The following is a 16,287-nucleotide window of genomic DNA, read 5'->3' as shown; positions in this document are numbered from 1 at the left end:
GCCTGTTCTGTGTTAATGTGTAAACTCTCCTATCTAATACCAATGTAACAAGGTTAACACAAACAGATGTCTGCAGTCATCCCAGTCCTGATGAAGTGGGCAGCATTTCAAAAAGCCTAACTCAATTACAGAGTTACGGCCACATCCGAGAGTCTGTGAATAAAAATGCTTGCCTGTGAATTTCTCATACTATGACTCTACAGGAGGGAGATGATAAACTCACCATAACCTACATCATTAACTACGAGGACATTTTAGGTTATTTCTACTTCAGCGTGTACCTGTTCTTGGGGAGGGGACCGGAACTCCTTGGTTTTCTTGGCGGTGACAGCAGCAGACATGTTGAGGGCCAGCATCAGCTCGTTGTACCTGAACTTCTGGTTGTACTGCAGCTTGGAGACAAAGCTGTCTGAGAAGGACACGATGGCCTCAATGCGATGCTTCAGCTCACAGTCACAGAAGTAGTGCAGAAGCTCACACATCTACGAGAGAGAAAAACACACAGAGACAATCTGTAAGCCTCCACATATAATATAATCTGGGATTTGGACACACAGACACTAATGACACATACTGTATCTGAATGGACTCATGAGAAGAGAAAGCACTGATATAGAGACATTACATGGTTGAGTGACTTTGGAATGGACTATAAATGTCAGTGTATTTTGCAGAGCATGTGATTGAAAGACTAGCTGAAGCAGTGTCTCAGTCTCAGTGGCCATGTTACCTGTCGTTTGACTGGCTCAGGCAGCCTCTTCTCCAGCAGACCTTTAATTGGCTGCTTGGCATCTTTGGCCACCTCCTCCTCCCCAGCCTCCACCACCTTCTCCTCAGCACCTGTCAGCCCCTCCTTCTCCGTGGCCTCCATCACTGCGGCGGCCGCCTCCTCGTGGTGCTCCACAAACACGTTGGGGTCGATGAGCAGCAGGATCTTATGGACGTCCTGACTGCCCAGCACGCCCATGGTGAGCAGCGTGCCAATCAGCCTCAGGATGGGCACAAACTGGTACTCTACGCTGCCCCCTACAGGGTCTCTGATGTGATGCCCACCGCCCTGCACGGCCTCGGTCAGCATGGTGATGGCCTTCTCCTTCAGGGCATCCAGGGGGATCTGGGGGCTGTACAGGTGCTGCTCCCTCTTGGTGCTGATGAAACAGGGAGGGTAGAAGTTGAGCCGGGGCTTCAGGGAAGTGCTGAGGCCCACGCCGGGAGGAGAGTGGTGCTTGGAGGCATCAGAGAACAGGCGGATACTGCGAGTCTCGGCGGTGACGGGGATGATGAACTCGTTGTTCATCATGAGGCGGGCCTCCTTGGCCGTCTCCAGATGAACACTAATCAGGACGTTGTAGAAGCCCTCACGCAGCATGCCCGACAGATACTGGTTGTCGATGGTGTCGAGCAGCTGGGATTGGTCTAGGTGGCTGCAGAGGGCGTGTGCTACACGGGTATTGCCCAGTGCACACAGGGCACAGTAGAGCTTCAGAGTGTGGTAGTGGAACTTCCTCAGGTCCCCCTGCTCAGACAGCTCCATGATGTCAACACACCTGGAGGGGAGGTCAATGGGGTTCAGTACAATGTTCAAACAGAAACAGGAAGTATACAGGAGCGCTTATGTCCTCAACCAGGGTGTGTGCTGTCTCTGTATGTGTGTGTACAGTCTGTGTAAGCACATTTAAATGTCTACCTGTTCTCCTCAGGTATGTGCACAGCCAGCATCTGCAGGGGCTCCAGACACTGCACCACCCAGCCGTGTCTCTCACTGACCCTGGCTGTCTCCACCTTTAGGAAGGTGTTGGGCATGCGGCTCCACAGCACTGAGTTGATGGTCTGGACGTCCAGCCTCGGAGGGCACTGAGGCACTGGGTTCTTATGCTCACTCTTAAAGATGGCAGCCGATAGAGGCATGGTGTTCTGCAGAGGTCAGAGTTCACACAGAGCGACGTTGTGGTTCGCACAGTCGATTGTATACCAGTAGAACCGGTGATAGATTGAACACACTTTAGGTCAGAACTGTATGTGTATAGTAGTGATTGGAATCGAGTTATTCTACCTTTATCTTGGCCAGCTCAAACTGGAAGAGATTGGGGCTGGTCGGTCGCACAAACACAGCAGGAAACAGCTTTGTGTTGGGTTCCACCTGGATAAGAAACAGCACAGTATTAACATAAGACGTTTGCAGACAGAAAAGGCGCAGTAATAGACGGTGAGAGAGCAGCTTGGAAGTGAAAGCAGTGAAAGTGCATGATGTTCCGTAGCTATCTGACTCGCTGTGTGTGTGTGTGTGTGTGAGAGTATGTGTGTGTGTGTGTGAGTATGTGTGTGGGTGTGTGTGTGTGAGTATGTGTGTGTGTATGTGTGAGTATGTGTGTGTGTGTGTGCGTGCGAGTGCCTATGTGCGTTGGTGTCAGGTCAGGCGTTGCTGAAAGAGACTAGGGAAGAGGCTGGCAGGATGACTCAGAACAGTTTAACAGCTCACCGTGTTTCTGCGATGGGAGAAATTAAGAAGATCATGCCCTACAAAGGGGAGATTTTGTTCTCTGTTTTGAGAGTACATACAGAGACAGCCAGACGCTGGGTTAAGAGCTGGCAGGCAGGACAGACAGCCCCTACCCTGCTGCCGAGCCCGAGGCAGGAGGACTGAGTGACTATTACAATGAGTAATGAAGAGATCAGCACAGAATAATATGTTTCTAGAAAATAGATGGTGTAGATGGTGTAGGTCTGATAAGAGGCAGACTGCATGATAAGACAGAGACTGTGATAGGAGAGATACTGTACAGAGAGACACTGTGTAGTTGGCTATGCAGTACCTGGTAGGAGGTGGCCAGCTCCTTGCCATTGACAGTGAAGGTCACCAGGCCAGTGGCCAGGTCAATGAGGCAGCCTATCTCCAGGTCCACATTACTGCGACTGGACGAGTGGCCTGAGCTGGTGGCATCCCCTCCCCACACCATGTAGCAGTTACTCCTCCTCACACTTGGGAAGGGGGAGGAAGGCAGAGGGGAGAGGAAGATAAGAAAAGAAGAGAGAGATGGGTGACTGATTAGCACTGATCATTACTGTTGATACCGACATGAGGATGAGGGTTTCCTTAACAACATGCTTACCTCTCGTGGACCCGCCCACGCTCATCTCCAAGGGTAACCGTCACCGTTCGGTTCTTACTGAGGTTGAAGTGGTTGCTATAGTAATGGTAGTCAGGGGTGACCCAGCCCACCCAAACGCAGGATGGATCCTGACCAGCGAACACCCTGACTGAGTAGTAGTACTGCAAGACAACATGGTGGCAAGTTAGCTTGATCTATAACACCTGAAGTCTATCATGGTGACATTATACCAAGCACTATCAGTAGCTGTTTATGATCCATTTCATACCATGGTGATGTTGCTGTAATCTGTTCCTCTTATTCCGTCATGACTGTGTCTCATGGACTTCAGTGGATGTCTACAAAGAAAACATGAGCGTTGAAGAAACATTTAACATGTGAGAAGATAAAGTGCTTTTAGAGGTTGTGTTTGAGTTGTACAACAGTGAATGTGTGTTAAGAGGTCTGACCTGTGTTTGTGTTGTACAACAGTGAATGTGTGTTAAGAGGTCTGACCTGTGTTTGTGTTGTACAACAGTGAATGTGTGTTAAGAGGTCTGACCTGTGTTTGTGTTGTACAACAGTGAATGTGTGTTAAGAGGTCTGACCTGTGTTTGTGTTGTACAACAGTGCATGTGTGTTAAGAGGTCTTACCTGTGTTTGTATTGTACAACAGTGAATGTGTGTTAAGAGGTCTGACCTGTGTTTGTGTTGTACAACAGTGAATGTGTGTTAAGAGGTCTGACCTGTGTTTGAGTTTGAGGGACTCGTGCTCTTCGTGCACTCCGTTCATGTCAATGACAGGGCTGGTCTTGAAGAAGGAGTGGAACTCCACGGGCATGCTCAGACGACAGTATACCATGTCACCATTACTGTTCTGGGTCCCAAATGTCCTGTGGCTCACCTTCAGACAGGGGGGGCTGTCGATGGTGCCATCTATTCTGGTCACCTGGCATAGATACATTTTTTTGCCAGTTAATTTATTCATTCTGAACCACACAGTGAAATAGTATATTATCTTCACCTTCTGTGAACCTCTACATATCATGTATATTACAATATTGATTTTGTGATTGATTTTGACATTCTAAAGGATATTATTTGTCTGTCTTACCATTATGTGGTTGTGGTTCTTTGGCACATTGAAAAAGGTGGGGAGGCGCTTGCTGAACCACATGGTGACCTCACGGTTCATGTTGACGGAAAAGGGTTCAAAGCCCTCCTGGAGACCACACATGGTGTAGTACTTAAAGGTACTGGCATCCTTCCCCAGGTTCATACGACCCACCTGGGACAGGCCCAGACTACACACTGGGATAAAACCTAGGAGACAGAGACAGAGAGAGTGAGAGAGAGAGGGGGGAAAGAGAGAGGGAGGGAGCGGGGGAGAGAGAGAGAGAGAGAGAGAGAGAGAGAGAGAGAGAGAGAGAGAGAGAGAGAGAGAGAGAGAGAGAGAGAGAGAGAGAGAGAGAGAGAGAGAGAGAGAGAGAGAGAGAGAGAGAGAGAGAGAGAGAGAGAGAGAGAGAGAGAGAGAGAGAGAGAGAGAGGAGAGAGCTGTCACAAACACACAGCGGGGGGAAGGTAAAAGCTATCCAAGCCAATTTAGAAATGTCACATTATATGAAGGTCATTTCATAATGGGGAGGCACTTATTTTGTACTAATTTTCTCAGCATGGTGGTTTTAGGTTAACTTGTCAGCATGTCTGTCAGTGGCACAGAGACATAAGAGAGGGAGAAGAGCTTAGAGAGGTCCATGACACACACTCTTCATCCTCTGTCTCACACACTTCTGGCTGTTTTACATACTCACCGCCTTCAGTCTCACACACTCACCGTCCTCAGTCTCACCCACTTACCGTCCTCCGTCTCGAAGTCGGCGAAGCAGAGCTCGGAGCCCTTGTTGGTGATGAGGATCTCTCCGTTGAGGGTGAAGATCATAGACTTGTCCTCCATGTTGATCATGCAGCCCACCACATCCCCCGCGTGCCAACACCGCCCAAAGAAACGGCTGCCCATGTTCAGACGGTGACCCTGAAGACAAAAACATGCACGCACGCACACACACACACACACACACACACACACACACACACACACACACACACACACACACACACACACACACACACACACACACACACACAACACACACACACACAGTCAGTCTAACCTTTGCAATCTTATTCAATCTTAAATGATACGATTTAGGACCTACAAAAATCTATTCTCCAGCGTATGCTATCATCAGCTAACATTAACTCAAAGTTACACTTTCACTTTATGAGTACATGATGTTCGATGAGGAAGAAGGGAGGCCTCACCTTGTATCCATCGAAGACGAAGGCCAGCTCATCAGTACCCAGCTCTACATCAGGCTTACATCCAGGTCTGGCCCAGCCCACACGCATGTCTCCTCCCGTAACCGCTTCAAACTCAAAGTACCACTTCCCTGTCAGCACCGCATACGTCCTCTCCACGCGGAAGAAGCGTATTTTGTCGATGCTCAGTCTCTCCACCACGTGGCCTGCTGGGTGGGAGGACAGCCACATAAGTTTTCTACTGTTCTATACAACCTAACCATGGATATCAGCATGGGTTTGTGTGGTAATGATAACTTACCGCCCTCCTGGTCTGGAGGTTCGATGTTGTATCCGTATCCAATCAGAGTGCGGATGGCCTCACGTAGGCTGTCCCTGTTGGACTTCTTAGTGCGCTCGTCTAATAAAGTATATGGCACCAGGCGAGGGTTCCGCTTACTCTTCACATCCTGCATTGAGCAAAGACAGGCACAGTCAGATTCACACGCACGTACATGCAAACACACACACACTCTCACACCTCTCCAGGGACCCGCTCTAGCCGGATGTTTGTTACGACTGGGCTGCCAATCCCTAAGGGTCATTGAGTGTTTGATGTTATTACTATGACTCTATTATACTCTATACCTTTCAGCGTCATTCCTAACTCTGCAGGACGTGGTGGAGGTAGTGTCCCAGTTAGCATTTTTTGTGGCTTGCATAGAGAGGGTCATTGTTTTGTCCGTTGTTATAAAACCTTTAGTGTGCTACTGTACGAGCTGGGTTAGTATGGACAAAACCTGCAGTGACTTAACACAGATGTCTGTGTGTTTTACCTGCTGAATGCCGTAGGTCCAACCTTGTTTGATCCTGTCCTTGGCCCAGACGTTGTGGGCGTTCTCTGCCAGTTTATCCACCAGGAGCTCCTGACCTGGGGTCAGTTTCACGTCAGATAGCTCCAGCGGTGTGGGCTTGTAACCATTCGACATCATGTAGCTTCAATCAAAACAGGACATTATCAAGATTAACCACTGGACAAAACACACACACTCACACAAACACACACACACACACACACACACACACACACACACACACACACACACACACACACACACACACACACACACACACGTCTCCATGTTTCATTCTTCTTTCTATCCTATACAGAACACGTCTACATCTCTAGAAGTTGGTATATAATGTATTGGGTTATTGATGTTGTCCATTCTCTGTCCAATCCATCATCTGTTACTGTACACTTACTTTTTGGGGAGTTTAATCTTCTTCAGGTCCTCTTCAGCGTTGGCGTTGACCTGGACAACATGGCAGCCTAATGCCAGCAGGGTCCTGTGAAGAGACACACATATTAACACTCCCAAACCTGTGGATTAGATCTGTCTCCACAGGATCAGCTCTCTGAGTACGTGACAGTTTAAGAGACTTACATTGCCTGCACACTCAACTAAATACTATAATCAGCAGGCATAATGTTATGATACTAGGTCTGGAGGGTTTCTGCCCTATTTCTACATCACACAGAGTGGCAATAGAACCAATGTGAGCACATAAAGAGAGTAATGAATTGTTCAATCACGCATGTCCTTATCCATTATGAAACCATAGATATCCCCTTAAAGAAGTATTAAGGAAGAGTTATTCACCAGGTACTACTGTCAGTAAGATCTCATTGCTTTGTCATTGTAACAGGACAAATGAGAGATGGTGGTGTGATTGCAGAATGGCAAGGCTGCTCTTTCGGGGCCCACGCTGTCTGTCTCTGTTGTGTCAATGTCACTGTAGATGAACGTTTATCAAACCAGTCTTTAGCGCCCTCTCTAATCACACACACACACATCACTCACACACACTTCTCTGTCTTTTGAAACTTTTGTTTATGTTTTTCAACGTCTGGGTGTGGGCTGTCAGTGGATCAATAGCAGATGTCCTATGGTGACAGGTGGGTGATGTCAGGAACACTGGGGTGTTTCAGGTGCTGAGAGCCCAGCAGGAGAGAGCCTTCAGTCTACTTCCTGACTGAGCCCCTGGTTCACCCACGCCTTCTGTCATATCTCTCTCCTTGTCTTCCTCTTTTTCTCAGTGGGACTAATATAGTGTTACTTATAATGCAGGACATACTTCAAGGTTTCAGTTGACATCTGCAGGTTGTAATTCTTTTCCGTTTCAGGCAGTTTGGAAAAATCCACGAGGCAGGGGTGATGGCGCTTATTGTCCTCCCTTATCTGAGAAACACATAGAAATCATGGTTGACATATGAATATTTCACTTACTGAATATGTGTTGAAGAAGAGGGGCAGAAATAAATAAAAAACGTATTAAAAAACACAACTGGACCTTATTTCATTCACCTTATTAATTGTGAATCAACATAGGAGTCGGTAAGTTGTCTCCTTAATTACAGAGAGCTACTGGTGTACTGGAGTGATAACATGATCTAGTCTAGTGGACATGTTATGAATGTAGAGGATGAGCATGTTTTCTTGGGAGATAGAGAGGTGTGAGTCTGCATTACCAAGTGAGATATGTCATTATATTCTTGACTGCTGTGTTTGGCTGCTCTCTGCAGCCCAGGCAGTATTAGATCCATGTTGACCAAGAAAACATGTACACATATATGGCTATTTGTGTGCTAAATGAACACCAGACAGCTCTTTTGTGAATAGTACAAGAACTCTCCTGCTGGAATGCTTTTATCGAACAGAGTTTCCTACAACCTATTACAGTCAATTCAAAGAGGGCTGTGCTTGAGGACAAATAAGTACATGCCATTCTTAATAGCCTCCATATGAGTCACATATCTCTTTTGAGACCATTTTTATACTATCAATGGCCAATGCTGATACAACTATTATAACTATGCTATACCAAATACTGGACTCAGATTATGAAGTGTGTCAGGTAGCTAATTTAAAACCCTGCTTCTCTACCCCATAGCAACCACAGCCACTACAACTCTCACCTCTTTATTAAGCACTGGAGCTGTGCTCTATGGAGAGTGGAATACAATACCAGTGCTGTCCAGGTATGTGTTCTGTTCAGCCTGGCTTCAGCACACTGCTGTCTCCCTGGTGAAGCTAGCTCTATAGCCGGCCAGGACAATGTCACCTGGCCAGAGCTAATGAGGTCTCGTTAAAATCACATATAAAAGCCGACCTGCTATGTCTGGGGTGTAGAAATATGTTTTAATGAATGAGAGAGAACTTGACCCCGGCGTAATAGATGTCCTCACCCCAAATAAAAGGCTCTATTAAGATGTTGGAACTGAAGGAATGGCTGGCTGTCCTGTGGGTGGAGAAATCACACCGTCACAGTGGAGTTTAAAAGCGGGATAGGGTGGATGAAGGGACTGGAGGAATGAGAGAATCATTCAGTAAGAATGAGAGAACAGGGGGAGGGGGTCTACTCTACACACCTCCATCACATTTGTAATATAGACATATGAGCTGTTTTGCATATTGTTTCTGATATTGATTTTCTGCATCTTTAAGGGCAGTAGGGCACAACAGGGCTGTGTTCAGAAAGTTTTTACGTTCTGGAACGTTCAATTAAACAGAAACGGTGCTGTACTGAACGACCAGTTGAAAAAAGGGGAGGGGTTGGATTGTGGGTTGGGGAAAGCTGTCAGCATGGCCACTGCCCTTTAAATACGTCACTCATCGCAACAAGCCAGACCTCTCCACATCCACCAAACGGGAACAATCATACCTCAAAGTCTGCTAAAGAACGTACAAAAACGTTTGGAGAAACGTGTTGCTCAGTACAAACCGTCCCACAACGTAGCAAACGTTCCAGCGAACTGAACGCACCTCAGGTCACTTTGGCAATCATCTACTAACATGAAACCAAGAAACACTCACCCAATCGTTATATCAGTAGGACTTGATGAATTAGCATCCAGTTAGATAATCTGGAATTAAACTATCAAGAGAGAAATAAAAAGGCCCCTCATAAGTTCTATTCCATCAGTAAAGTGTCCATTGAAATGGCCAAAAATGTCCTGCAGTGCCCTTGGCTAAAACAATTGCATTGTAACTCATTAAAGGGATAGTTCGGGATTTTGGCAATGAGGTCCTTTATCTACTTCCCAATAGTAGTTTAGCACAAAGACTGGAAGTTCTAGCTGTGCTGTCTTTGTGCTAAGCTAGTTAGCATTGGCTCGCGAAATGACCTCTAATTTCCTTCATATTGGACCCAGAGACATAAAAATGTTATCCACGAGTTCATCTGACTCTCCGGAAATAAATAAAGGGCCTTGTTGCCAAAATCACGAACTATCCCTTTAAGAACACAAAAAATATGATTATGTCGCCTACAAACAAACTAAAATGGAGTCTCTAGAATGAATGGTATGAGGTGCACAATGGGAGAAAGACGGGAGTATTCTTCACTTACCCTCTGTTTGGTTTGTACCGCAAATTATAAAAGAGAAAGCAAAATGGTGTACAAGCTTGTTTTGTTGCTTTAATGATAGTAGAACTTGTACGATTGATTAGTTTAGGGTTAATGCATTTCACATTGATCAATTACAGTATATTGATAATTGTTTAACACAAACAAAAATTTGCAAGCTGATATGTCCTGTATTTCCTAATACAATTTTCTTTATGTTTATATTGGCTGAAATTATCAGCTGAGTAATGACCCATTTAGTGGTAATGTATCTTGTCTTTCCTATGTATGTCAATGACATGGACTGCCCAAAAGGGTTTGCCAGTGCTCTGTGAATCTATTATCTCCATTAGTGTTAAGGAGGTATCCTACCTTCCCATAAGACCAGCCCAGTTCTATCTTGTTCATGCCCCACAGCTCGTGGATATTCTCAGCCAGTCTGTCCCGGACCTTCTCCAGGTATGGCGGCATGACGATCTGAGAGACAGAGAACACAAAGAATCTGTGTCGTAGATAAACAGCATCTGTTTGTAGACAGTACAGCAGGCCTATGTCATCAATCATACATTTGTGGATATTTGGAAACACTTCCTCTGTAGGTATGATTGTACAACACCCTTACAAACATGCAGTATAATCGCTGTAACTGTGTTTCAGATGAGCCGTGTTGCAGTTAATGTGAGGCGTTCTGAGCTGAATGCCATACCCCTGTTACCTGGCTGGTCTCCACAGGGGTGGGTATGAAGGAGGCCTGGGACATGAACTGTGTGGTCCCCAGCAGGTCTCGGACCCCCTCCATGTCCCTCTTGTACTCCTTCACTGGCTCCACCTTCATCTTCTCCTTAGGGAGCAGGGCCTCGTAACACGGAGCGTAGCCTGACGGAGGCAGGAACTTGAAGTCGCCATGACGACCGCCCAACAGGAAACGCACCCTAGAGAGAGAGGGGGACTTAGTCAATCAGTGTGTTCAGTATGTGCTTGAGCTTGAGAGTGATAAAGGCGGTTGATGGGTTGATTTTGGTGGAGGGGTTAGAGGAGGGGATTAGAGCAGAGCATAGAGCCACTGAGGCCCAGCCCCAGCCCAGCTCTAACCGAGCCCCAGCCCAGCCCAGCTCTAACCGAGCCCCAGCCCAGCCCAGCTCTAACCGAGCCCCAGCCCAGCCCAGCTCTAACCGAGCCCCAGCCCAGCCCAGCTCTAACCGAGCCCCAGGCCCAGCTCTAACCGAGCCCCAGCCCAGCTCTAACCGAACCCCAGGCCCAGCTCTAACCGAGCCCCAGCCCAGCTCTAACCGAGCCCCAGCCCAGCTCTAACCGAGCCCCAGGCCCAGCTCTAACCGAGCCCCTGCCCAGCCCAGCTCTAACCGAGCCCCAGGCCCAGCTCTAACCGAGCCCCAGCCCAGCCCAGCTCTAACCGAGCCCCAGGCCCAGCTCTAACCGAGCCCCAGCCCAGCTCTAACCGAGCCCCAGCCCAGCTCTAACCGAGCCCCAGGCCCAGCCCAGCTCTAACCGAGCCCCAGCCCAGCTCTAACCGAGCCCCAGCTGAGCCCAGCAGAGCAGAGAGTGACTATGACTTATCCCACTCTGAGAATGATGCAGCATTTCAGCCCACTACTCAGCAGCCCTCCTGGGCGCTGTCTGAAATAGCTGAAGTAGTAGTGATGATGACGCATTCACTCCAAGTCCATTCTGAGTGCAGTGCAACAATCAATTATTAACAAGTGTCGCTGCACAGTGACTGGCTGTGCCATGGCATAGCATGGCCAGCTGTTCAGAGCACAGGAAGTGTTCAAGCCCCACATGGTTCGTTATTTACATTATCTGATGTGGCCTGCATCTCGTGACATCATACACACAGACAAAATGCAGAATAACGCTGACAGAATTTCTATAAATATGAGGTTATGTTAATTTTGTTTAATGCTTCCACAAATTTGATTGTGGTAATTGAGATACAGTGTAGCTTGCAGCCCTGGGTGGAATTTGATGTAAACTGAAATGTCTGGAACTGTCAAGCGTCACATCTCGGCGCAGAGTAAGGTCCAGAATAGTAAAATGCCATTTTGCTGCAAAAACGGAGTCGGTCATGAAATCCTGGAAAGCTTGCTGGGGCCTGAAATGTCATTTAGCAGACATGTCAATCACATCATCTGAAGTTGCCATGGCAACACAAGTGGGTAAGATGGCCTCTACCTGTATCTGAGCCCTTAAGGATTAATACAGTATGTAGAGGAAATGATGGAGGGATGGATTAGATGGATTTTCATGCAGACTAGAGGGAGGAGAGGAAGCAATTTGAGGAGAGTGCTCTGTAGGTGTGTATACATGTTCATTCATGTTAATGACACAGGTGTGTGTTTAAGACAAACACATACTTGACGCCAGCAGAGAAGCTGACAACAGGGAAGAAGAGTCCATCGATGTTGAAGTTCTCGAACATGCCCTGTACGGGCTGTCCATTGATCCTGAAGGAGATGCTGGGAGCTCCCAGGTCCAGACAACAGCTCACCACATCCTCAGAGGTCAGGATGTGTTGGTTAATAGAAGCCACTGCCCGGGAGATACGACCTGCAATAAACCACAGTGTCAGCACTGAAATATGACCTACAAGACACACACACATGAACACACACTCTTTGGGCAGAGCAGACCGATTTACCCTGTAGGACACACACACTGTCTAGACACAATCTGGTCTGAGCCCTGGGTTACTTCTCATAATTTATGAATCAGGTGACTTAATGTGGAGCAGCTAGGTTAAGATGAAAGCAAACATCTACTGCGGATACCCACCTGACCAGAGATGAAGTCCGTCAAAGCCGTATGAGTAGAGGTCGTCCCCCACCCCGTTGCCCCCCCAGCCCTCCCCTCCACCAGGGTAAGGGGCGTAACCCTTGTTGGTGGCCCAGCCCACACGCAGGTGAGAGGGGTCGCTGGTCAAGAAGTGGTCCACCTGGTCAATCATCAGCTCGTAGTACCACTTCTTATACTGGGCCGAGCCCTCACTCACTCCCAGGAAGATGTTGGGCCTCATGCTGCCAAGTATCAGAGACTCGGATTAGGGTTTAATCACATAATTATGATCAATGTTGTTTTAGGCACCATGCACAATCCCATCAAACAAACACAGCAATGAGAAGAATATCCAGCACTATCTATCACTCCTACTTTACAAGCAGTAGCGCATTAATCGAATTATACCGGGCTGGGATTGGATGGCTTTTTACCTTTGGACGTCATTGACCAATCGGGTCTGGAGAAGCAGATCTCTTTTAGGGAGCAAGTGATCGCAGATGAGATTCTGATTGGCTCTTACAGCCACCCCGTTACACACACAGAGGGAGCAAAGCACATCCAGAATCTGCAGGTTGAGGAGAGAGAGGGAGAGAGGGAGAGAGGGGGGGGTGAATACAGCAACTCCCTAATCAATGAGTACAGAATGCAGCTCATCTAACCCATTCAACCCCTGAGAGGGAGCACCAAGGAGAGCGAGGGAATAAGTCATCCGTAGTCCTTTTTCATATTGCTAATAGAGGGAGAACCTTTTTATGCAGCTATTAATGCAGCCAGCCATAATTACTGAGAGATGCTAATCAGGGTGAAACCACATCCAGTAATATCCTTTTGATGCATGTGGGCCCATCCTGGCTTTACAAAGCAGAGGAATTAAATGGGCAAGGAACGACAGCCAAGAGCGCCAGGCCAAGACCTGTGCTTTATTATCCGCCGCTTCATGAGGGGCTACAGCCAAATGATACATCCACTGGGATTGATGACAAAGGAGATGACAGCCCGCTGGAGAGCCGGTTGACGTTTATTGTCATGAATCTTGCCTTGGAGGCAGAACTGAGTGATTTCCACTAGATGGGCCAGGTGCAAAGTCAAAATTGGCTATGTTGTAAAAAATATTTTTGGTCTTCATTTAAAGGTGCACTATGCAAAAATCGCTCCGCCATTTTCTGGTTGCTAACATTCTAATAGTTCGCCTAATTTCAGTTTATGTGAAAAAACAAGCAAGTATAGTGTAGTGTAGAGAATCATTGTACCATCTAAACTGCTGTGAAATATCTTTTCCATAACCAAAAATATTATATTTTCAGCTATTTGAAGCTGGTGTACAAAACCGAAAGTAAAACACGCAAAAATGAAACGTAAGAACGGGAAGCATAGAAATAGCAAAGACCAGATCTACCGCTTCTTAGACTTGCTTTCACTGAGAATGACAGATCTATAACACACATTTCTATGTGAATTTGGTCGGGTCGCCAAAAAAGTTTGCAGATTTAAGGTTAGAGTTAGGCATTAGGTTTAACAGTATGGTTAAGGTTAGGGTTAGGATTAGGTTTAAAATCTGATTTTATAACTTTGTGGCTGTGTCCACTCTTCAGAGCTGCCTGCATGGCAAGATTCATGACAATAAATGCCAACCTACCACTGGAGATCTAATTGCAATGTAAACATATTGATACACAATGTCTATACACATAACAGCCAAATGCCCAGCCCCAACAAGAACTCATCAACTCTCTGCAGCCCTGTCAGCACCAGATGTACTAATAAAATGCAGGCTCATGAGTGAATTACTGTGCTTTATAAGTAACTGTGGTCAAGCTGTTGTGATGGACAAACGGTATCAAAATAAAAAACAATGTAGCTGCATCCATTTGATCATGGTGATATTTGATACAGCTCCTCCTTCTGTTTCAGCTCACCTTGTGGTTGCGTCCATGTTTGTAGAGCAGGGAGATGATGGACTTGATGTGTCCTCTCTGGATGATATTTAAAGCCTCCGGGCTCTCAGTTAGAATGCAGTGGAGAACCTCCAGTATGCCTGCCGTGGCCACAGAGAACAAGGGAACAAGACACAAAAGGACGTTCCTCAAAAGCATGCTTCTGAGCACAAGAAGAGGGTATGACGATACGTAGCCAATGATTACTAAACCAATCCAGGACTCTAAACACCAGGTCTGGGGTTTACAACAGTGTAATCCAACTACACATCACCTTTTTAACTGCCTACAGTCAGCATGCAGCCCGCAGAATGGTAGGACAAGGACACACAGAGCTTTAAACATGTCATCATCATGGTACCTGAGGAGGACTCCAGTCTCTCCAGCTTGCTGACCAGCCAGTCAAGGTTGTTGGAGAACTGGGTGCAGTTGTTCCTGTTGCCTCGGATCAGCGCCGCTACAGGACACATGGACAAGAAGGTAACAGGTCAAGGGGAGGAGACAAATTCCAGACACGTTACATACCCAGTTGGCTAGTTTGAAGAGGACAATGCAAATTGCTGATCTTTGACCTACAGTACAGAAAACATAGCAACTATAGAAAAACACTACCGAACCTTACTGTACATCTTTCACAACACATAATGAAACCCATGTCAATGGAAGGAGACACGTTAGATAGTTATGAAGATGTCTTTGACCTACAGCCAACAACACTGCCAAAATGTACATCTTACACAACAACAACTCACCCAAAATGCAAACCTTAAACCACACTCCATGCCAAGGAAAGACACTGCCCTTCTTCTAATCCTCATGCATATTAATTAAGCAGCAGAGTACAGAGGGAGGGCATGACATTGGGGGCACAGGAGAGTCGTCCCAGCCAAAAATGACAGGGTAACCCAGCGCAGACAAACAGAGGAGAGGAGGCCTAGCGCCAAAATCCATTTAGCTGGAGCAGGTGCATGGAGGAGGGAATATGAGATGGGGACGTGGTCTGCACACTAATGCTCCCCATGAGGAGAACGCACCATGTAAACACGCTGTGAAGGACACACTCAGAGGGGAACAGAAGGGCTTAGACAATGACACAGACACTAGAACTGGGAAGCTTCTGAGACAAAGAAATGCTTCTGCTACTGAGAGGGAATAGCTGTAATGTCCAACTGCCATGTATGTTTGGACTGGTCTGTGATTCTGGCAATTTGAGGGCTTAAGTAAGGACATGGATTGCAGAGCGACCAAACAACAACCAAATACAATGGTGACGTGTTAGAATAGAATGGATGGCTTGGTTCCTTATGGGTTAGAAAGCCAAATGGTGAGCATGGTACAGTCCAGGCTGACTAGGAGTGTGTGTTGAACATTCTGTGTGCTGTGGGAGATGTACATGTTGGGTAGAAACCCTGGAAGCACTTCACACAGACCTGAAATTTGCACGCTATCCTTATCCACTCCCAGCCCCAGCACCGAACTTCAGCCCCTGTGTGTGTGTGTGTGTGTGTGTGTGTGTGTGTGTGTGTGTGTGTGTGCGTGTGCATGTGCGTGTGCGTGCTAGAGTGCATGTGTACTGAGGCATCCTTACAGACAGCAGACAGCAGTGTAAGGTAGGGAAACACCACCCCAGGGTGCCTAGAGGACCATAAACAGCTCTGTAAATACCAGCTCAGCTACCCCAAATAATCCCAGCACAGCACTGAGACGAAGGACTGTGGTGGGTAAGAGCAGCGCTGGGATGGCCAGGGCTTTAGTGGCAGGCT

General features: G+C 47.1%; 1 protein-coding gene across 1 annotated transcript in view; it reads right to left on the bottom strand.

Moving 5' to 3' along the window:
- Nucleotides 1-16,287, bottom strand: part of LOC311145349 (ryanodine receptor 3-like) — a gene marked incomplete at its 5' end in the record, with an annotated part of 137,627 nt that overhangs the window by 55,178 nt on the left and 66,162 nt on the right. Inside the window, 21 exons of the mRNA XM_084181575.1 lie at nt 282-482; nt 731-1,547; nt 1,688-1,914; nt 2,054-2,140; nt 2,814-2,979; nt 3,111-3,271; nt 3,790-4,038; nt 4,204-4,412; nt 4,947-5,121; nt 5,412-5,617; nt 5,710-5,857; nt 6,224-6,383; nt 6,654-6,737; nt 7,527-7,630; nt 10,170-10,274; nt 10,513-10,729; nt 12,170-12,362; nt 12,588-12,829; nt 13,022-13,155; nt 14,507-14,625; nt 14,886-14,981. Coding sequence (XP_084037701.1) covers nt 282-482; nt 731-1,547; nt 1,688-1,914; nt 2,054-2,140; nt 2,814-2,979; nt 3,111-3,271; nt 3,790-4,038; nt 4,204-4,412; nt 4,947-5,121; nt 5,412-5,617; nt 5,710-5,857; nt 6,224-6,383; nt 6,654-6,737; nt 7,527-7,630; nt 10,170-10,274; nt 10,513-10,729; nt 12,170-12,362; nt 12,588-12,829; nt 13,022-13,155; nt 14,507-14,625; nt 14,886-14,981 — 4,100 coding nt within the window. The remainder of the gene's footprint in view (nt 1-281; nt 483-730; nt 1,548-1,687; nt 1,915-2,053; nt 2,141-2,813; nt 2,980-3,110; nt 3,272-3,789; nt 4,039-4,203; nt 4,413-4,946; nt 5,122-5,411; nt 5,618-5,709; nt 5,858-6,223; nt 6,384-6,653; nt 6,738-7,526; nt 7,631-10,169; nt 10,275-10,512; nt 10,730-12,169; nt 12,363-12,587; nt 12,830-13,021; nt 13,156-14,506; nt 14,626-14,885; nt 14,982-16,287) is intronic.

Source organism: Coregonus lavaretus (assembly GCF_964263955.1).
Source record: "Coregonus lavaretus genome assembly, chromosome: 18".
Lineage (NCBI taxonomy): Eukaryota > Metazoa > Chordata > Actinopteri > Salmoniformes > Salmonidae > Coregonus > Coregonus lavaretus.
The sequence above is the reverse complement of the archived record's forward strand: the minus strand, read 5'-3'. Positions and strand labels throughout refer to the sequence as shown.